Source organism: Taudactylus pleione, unplaced genomic scaffold (genome assembly GCF_031769625.1).
Source record: "Taudactylus pleione unplaced genomic scaffold, aTauple2 ptg000061l, whole genome shotgun sequence".
NCBI lineage: Eukaryota > Metazoa > Chordata > Amphibia > Anura > Myobatrachidae > Taudactylus > Taudactylus pleione.
In genome coordinates, this window is record NW_028284463.1 from 2,056,247 (window position 1) to 2,063,796 (window position 7,550).

Consider the following 7,550-nt stretch of genomic DNA (forward strand, 5'->3'; position numbering starts at 1 on the left):
CTCACTGAGAATTTGTTATTACATCACTTTTATTAGTTATTTCTTGTAAAATCGTATTTTGTTACTCTGCATTTTGTTAAAAGAGGCAAAACAAAAACGGGGGAGAGGTTGTGACCAGTATCAGAAGCTGTGTCACATGACAACATATATATATAAATAAATATATATATATATATAATATATATATATACTGTATGTGACAATGATCACATAATTAAACAATAATCACACTGATTTGTGATGTAAGATTGAAAACTGGGTTAACAACTCCCTACTCAACTCCCTGCTTCTCACATGGATTTTAATAATAGTTATTTAGATGTTATTATAAGCGGTAATACTCAACATTCTTGGCTAATATAACACCATGCCAACACATAGACAGATAAGGGGGACTGGCTGGACAGATAAGGGGGACTGGCTGGACACATAAGGATGCCTGGTTGGTTGGACACATAAGGGGACCTGACTGGTTGGACACATAAGGGGACCTAGCTGGTTGGACACATAAGGGGACCTGGCTGGTTGGACAGATAAGGGTGCCTGGCTGGTTGGACACATAAGGGGACCTGGCTGGTTGGACACATAAGGGGACCTGACTTCTTGGACAGATAAGGGTGCCTGGCTGGTTGGACACATAAAGAGACCTGGCTGGTTGGACACATAAGGGGGGCGGGTTGCTGGACACTTACAGAAGAGGGGGCTGGCTGGACACATAAGGGGCCTGGCTGGAAACATAAGGGGGCCTGGCTGGAAACATAAGGGGGTCTGGCTGGACACATAAGGGGCCCTCACTGACTATTTACAACACTTTTGCAAAAGATGGATGGGTCTTTATCTCTGGTGTTTTAAAATACCCATTTTACGGTATTTCTTCTGAATACTATGTACATAAACGTTTAATCGTGTTTGTTATAACATTTGGATTATGCATATTAAACTTGCTTTTTATATATCTGCAACCAAAAAACACCCGCACAGATTCCAATAATCTCAGTGGTCCTTCCCTATCATATTAATACAATATTATATTTTCTTATATTATGGTAATTGTAGTGGGAGGTGCATCCAGGAATAAAAATAACATGACAGCAGCAAAAAGAGAGAAAGTATTCCTATTTGGAGCACACACGGACCTAAAAGTAATACTATTATAAATTTTATACCATCAACTTGGGATCTTGAAATAAAATGAAATAAAATGTAACTTTTATTGATCAATTAAAAAAGTTCAGCGAAATATAAAGAAAATAAATACACAACACAATACGTGAAAAAGTGATTAAAATTAATATGACGCTTAACAAGACTGGGAATAATTTGATGGATAAGATGGAGAGTCGACTATTGGACATTTTTAATGGGGGGTCTTCAACCAATGGGCCTCAATGAACATATCAACTATGAGGTTATCCTATAATAATTTTTTGCAGCATTTAATTTTTGTAGTAATAGGTTCAATGATACAGTAGGTAGATGGAATAGAAATATTTATCACTATAACTGTAATAATGATGGGTTAGGGTTTTACACTGATTTTGATTTAATTTATCACTTGGATTGTAATTGTTCATTTATCACGTTGTATTGTTTCACAATATATACTTTATATTATTTCAAACAATTGAATATGATTTTATTGGTTTAAAATTTTATATTTAAGTATATTATACAGTATCACATGAGGTAACCACATAGTAGCACTATCACCTTACACTGTATTATGGTAATATACTGAGAGGGATAATAGATTTATTTGTTATATGTTCTTATGTATATAATATATAATGTAACCCAGGGAAGACGTAGACCGAATAGGATACTATTTAATCACACTCGTAATTTGAAATTATGGGGTCTTCCTATAAATATAATTTTTTTTTTTGCAGTAACAAATTTGCATCAATAGTTTTACTGCTACTGTATGTGGATGTAATAATAATAATTATGGGTTAGGGATATACACTATTTTAATTAATCACTTGGATTTGATTTTGTTTATTTGTCACATCATGTTGTTTAATATTTAATATTTAACATTTCATATTTAATATTTAATATTTAAATTAATATATATTTTTTATTAATGTACACAATTTAATATGATACTATATTGGTCTCACATAATATTTGACTAGTATCACATGGGGTAATTAAATGGTAGCACTATCATCTTACACTATATTATGATAGCATACAGAGAGGGATAATAGCCATATTTATAATTATATATTTATATATATATATATATATATATATATGGTTTTATCCCTGTGAAGAAGCAGACCGCCTAAGACATTATTTAATCACACTCATAACATGACTGATACTCTCAGTGTATGTTGATCTAGTTCCCACTATGCTCTGCTAATGAATTTGAAAACCCGTATACAAACATGAAGTTATAGGATTATACTACATAATATGTAATGAAAACTGTTACAAATTGATAATAAGAGTGGTCACTGTGGTTACATAAATAAATAATCTAATTGAACGGAACATAAAGAATTCCCCTGTATTTGAGATTCAGCCAATGAGATGGCTGACAGGCTGTAAGGATAGGCTATGAGAACTGTCAATCAAAATAGGCGATTGCATATTTGCTGCAAACACTGCTACTCAGGGAGGTGAATATTGATTGGCTGTTAGCTGAGTCAGTCATTTGGGAGACCATTTGATTGGTGAGACCATGGAATTTAACAGGCATCAACCCATCTATCTGGTTGATCCTATGAAAAAGCTGACTAAGCGAAACGCGTGTCGGAAGACACAATGCGCTTGCTGCTAGTAGGAGACACGCTGCACTATTCTTAGCATGCATATTAAATATGATTGATTGAGATTGGTGCTACATGTACTAACACCTATACTGGCTTACTGTGACAACATACTACTGTCCATCAATGGAAATATTTATTTGTTGTGATGGATGAATGGTGTATGAATGCTAGACTGTCAATTGTGATCGTTACATTCACAATACAGTCTAAGTGTGTGTGAGACATGTCAAATTACTGAATATTGTTATCGCTTAATAGTGTGAGCTTTTGTTAAGATAGAATGCAACCGTTATAAGAACAGAAGTTCAATATCCAGAGTCACTCCTCTTTCCTTTTCTTTTATTAAATATTGCCGATTTGGCAGAATAATATTATACTGGGGTGGTCTATTTAATATCATTATCATATTATGGTGGTGTTAATCAGACGGCACTTGGAGATGGATACATTTACCATGCAGTCTGAATATATGTGAGAGATATTTAGCCACTAAGCAATGTTACAGAGTACAAAATGAGACTCTGTTTTGGATACTAAGTAATGGTTGCTATAATAAGAATTCCAATATTTCTTTTGATTACTAGTAGGTATAATAATACCTTTCATCAGAGCTGGATATGAATTAGTTGATTTATCCTATGCAACCAAACGGTGGTTCAATTCTTGTGATTAATCTATAAATATTTCCACACACAAAGGATCACAGTAGCCTAGGTGACCTTTCTATTATAATGCTATCCCTATTTACTGGTCACTTATAGATAAATCATCACATTGACATTTGTGTATGAATATATGATTTATAAGTTTAGTGATCACAGACAAGACTGCCGCCTGATAACAATCCTGATAAGAGGACCCTCTACCGGATTATACTATACGAAAAGCGGCAGAACAGAAGTGAGAATTACATTGGAACTATTAGGAGATAGAAATTATTCCCTGTCTTGTTTAGCGCCATATTAATTTAATCACTTTTTCACGTATTGTGTTGTGTATTTATTTTCTTTATACTTCGCTGAACTTTTTTAATTGATCAATAAAAGTTACATTTTATTTCAAGATCCCAAGTTGATGGTATAAAATTTATAATAATATTACTTTTAGGTCCGTGTGTGCTCCAAATAGGAATACTTTCTCTCTTTTTGCTGCTGACTTTTTATATATCTGCATAGGTCGCTCACTCAGTATTATTTATTTATTTATTAATTTATATATTTTTGGGTTTTACTTTTCCAGTTAATATACATTGCATTGTATGCGTTGCATTTTCTTAAAAATAGTTTTTAGGTTTGTTTCTTCTGTTTTCTTTCCTGGGAGACTACCCAGGGTATGCGGCAGCATTTTCACTTTATGCATGTACATTTTATTATGCTGATTTATTGCTAATTGGTTTCGGCACTTTTGAGTATTGTGTACACAACACACAGGGACTGGTCCTAGGCAGCACCTAACATTTGTGGCTTTCACAATTTTTTCAGGAGCAGGTTCAATTTAATAAAAAAAATAAACAATCAACAGCAACCAAGACAATAGGCTGTGTGTTTGCAGTGCAATGTGTGAGTTTGCAGTGTGCATGACAAACACACATACACAAGTGACAAAGATGACTGAAGTCACATTTCTCAGACACCTACTCCTGTCTCCAGATCTACCTATTAAACTCTTAAATTTAAACTAACGCCTCCTAATTTAATGACACCCTGATGGTGCCCTGATGGTGTGCTAATGGCGTCACAGGGCTCCAGCCCACAGTCCAACACTCTCTCCCTCTAATCTCCTGTGTGAAATGTTGCCCAATCACAAGGTCAGGACTTTTATATGTAATACAAAACATGTGAGATCCGACTCCGGGAAGATGACGCTTTGCCACGTTTTGGCTGGAAGACCCAACCCGGGACTCAGAACCACCCGTTTCCCTTATGTTTGGATGTGTTCCGTTTTCAGGAAACCAAACTGCTCATCTCTAATGACGACACATCTGTAAGTCTACTAAAAAAACAGATAGACAGCACCAACCCAGGTTGAAAAAGCTTATATGTGATTGCATTAGGTCAAGGACATTTATTTATAACGTATCCATGATTTTCTTAAAAATAACAAAACACAGTATGTCATCAAAATAGCAACATTAATAGTATACTGTGCATGAACTGGAACTTTAAACACTTTTAAATTATGTAATCATCCCTACTCCCCCTTCCCATACCAATATTCTTGATCAATATGGGTGCGCCATAATCAAAAGGACACATGCAATTAGGAACAATATTAATATCAATTCTTATATAATATTAATTTTCTGATAGATCAGCAATCATGAAGTGCTAGGGGAGCAAAGGCTTGTCTATATTGATATGTCCCTTGTGGCTACCCTTCACTGCAGCTGCCAGGTATACACTGGTGACTAAGGGATGCTTGCTTTACATTTCCCCGGTGGCTGCTTCTCTCTGTAGCCGATGAGGGTGTTGGTGGGTGTGGTGCTGCTGGGCATACATTAGGGGAGGATGCAATGTGCAGATGGGCCAAGAGGTCCACCTGAGATTGTGGCTGCTGGAAGACAATCTTCCAGCAGCCGCCCAGTGGGCATTTCCGACTGATCATGTCAGATGGGACCATATCAAGAAAAACCCCAGCCTGGAGTTTTCACAACTGATGCGACAGCTCCACGCAAGTGGTTAATAGGGCAAAAGACTTATAAATGTAAAGTTTTAACATAATATAGATGAAAATTGGTTGATCTTGTATGGTTAGTGTGGCCTAAGCCCCCTATGTTTTCATTCCTGATAGCTAGAGATGCGCCAAGTTACATTGTGGCTGATCGCACCACAAACGTGCGCACACATTCCACCATATGACTTCCCGCGTCTGCATATGCTACTGTACGCTATGGTGCTCACTGCGATTGCACTATTCATTCCTATGGAGGCACAGTAACGTACGCAGTGCGTGTACCCGATTGCAGCGCACGTCTCACGAGGCGTAATTTGCCACGCCAGAGGCAAGGATATAGCTGGGCATATCTGTATAAAAAGCAAGCGATTTCAGCTGTCTCACCTATTAAAACCACGTCTTTTTGGGGGTGCAAATAAGCAGCAGTTCGTCATGCACTTTGGTAGACTTCCATGTAATACATGGAAATGTATTATACCTTCTCTTCCATATATAAACATGGGCACTGTGGTTTTATGTAATGCAATTTAATCTAAGTGAGGACTGATGAGCAATTTGACTCTTAGTAATTACGTATTTGCAAATGTCATATAAATTCAAAATGTAAAAAACATAACATATGGTTTGGTATGGTTGCCCCTTAGCAAATCCACCCATGGGGCAAATCTCCCCCCAGGTCTTGCACTATTTGTTATTTTCAACCAAACCTTTATGCAATAATGACATGTACTTGTTTTATCCTATATGATGGTCCGATATTACATGCAGGATAGTCCGGTGTTGGAAGACAGATAAAATGAGTCATTTTTTCACAATGTTGTTCATTACTAGTAGGATATAATAATTAATGAACATTTTCAATAACTCTAATTAATTATTGCTCTTAGTTTTAGCCAAATGCATCTCTGTATTGCCTTCTTTACATCTTTATTCTGTAGACTGTATATCACTGGGTTTAACATGGGTGTGACAACAGTGTAAAGTAGAGTGAAGATCATCTCCAGGACTCTGTAGTGGTCTGAGGGTGGCATCATAAAGACAGATGTAGCTGTCCCATAAAAAATGGTGAGGACCGTGAGGTGGGATGAGCAGGTGGAGAAGGCTTTTCTCCTACCATCTTTCGATTTAATCTTCAGGATGGCGCTAATTATTTTTATATAAGACAACAAACTGCAGTAGAATGGGCAGCAGCCAAATACCAACAATTCTATATATATCACTATAAAAAACAGCTCCTTGTTGGAGCTTGCAATGTCCATGAAAGATTTAGTATCACAGAAGTATTGGTGGATTATGTATGAATAGTAGAAAGACATATTGGAGGCTGATAATGTAATAAGAAAAGAATTTAAACAACCAGACACCCATAGGGCAGCCGTCAGTTGTACGCAGAGCGTCCCGTTGAAGATACGGTGATAGTGTAAAGGATTACATATAGCTACATACCGGTCATAGGCCATTGTCATAAAAAGGAGAATTTCTATGCTGCCAAATGCATCAAAACAATACATTTGGGTAAAGCACTGTATGAAGGACACTGTGTAATTCCCAGACAGTAACATGTACAGCAGCTTAGGGACAGTGACTGTTGTGTAACAAAGATCTATTAAGGACAAATTACCAAGGAACAGATACATTGGGGTGTGCAAGTGTTTCTCCATATAAATGACCTTTATTATAACAGAATTTGCTATCAGACCCATTAGATATAATAAAAGAAACACAGTGAATAAAATTGAATTATACGCTGATATAGTAGAAAAAGCCACAATATGGAATTCTGGAAAAGATGTGTAATTTTCCATTATTGTTCATAAAATTCTGGAAAATAATTTTATTATATATATACAGTATATATATATATATATTTAAAAAAAATGGTTTCCAAAAATTGGTTTTAATGGAAAGAGGAGATTCAGGCGTTGACTGATCAGAGTGTCCCGAGATTCATTGATAGAGACATCATCATGAGAGCACACTGACATAACAAAAGCATGTCAGTGAGTAATGACTCTCTCAGTTGTTGATGTAACAAAACATTTTTATAGACATATAATATATAACAGTATTTGTCTAACACTTCAACCACTGAAG

General features: G+C 36.0%; 1 protein-coding gene across 1 annotated transcript; it reads right to left on the reverse strand.

Annotated features, from left to right (window-relative positions):
- Window positions 1-6,322: 6,322 nt before the first annotated feature.
- LOC148534939 (olfactory receptor 1E16-like) lies at window positions 6,323-7,261 on the reverse strand. Its single transcript, XM_088464889.1, has one exon. The coding sequence runs from the start codon at window positions 7,259-7,261 to the stop codon at window positions 6,323-6,325; it is 939 nt and encodes a 312-aa protein (XP_088321015.1).
- Window positions 7,262-7,550: the final 289 nt, after the last annotated feature.

Excerpts from the sequence above, each read along its gene's own strand:
- LOC148534939 (XM_088464889.1), bottom strand. The coding sequence starts at position 7,261 with ATGGAAAATTACACATCTTTTCCAGAATTCCATATTGTGGCTTTTTCT.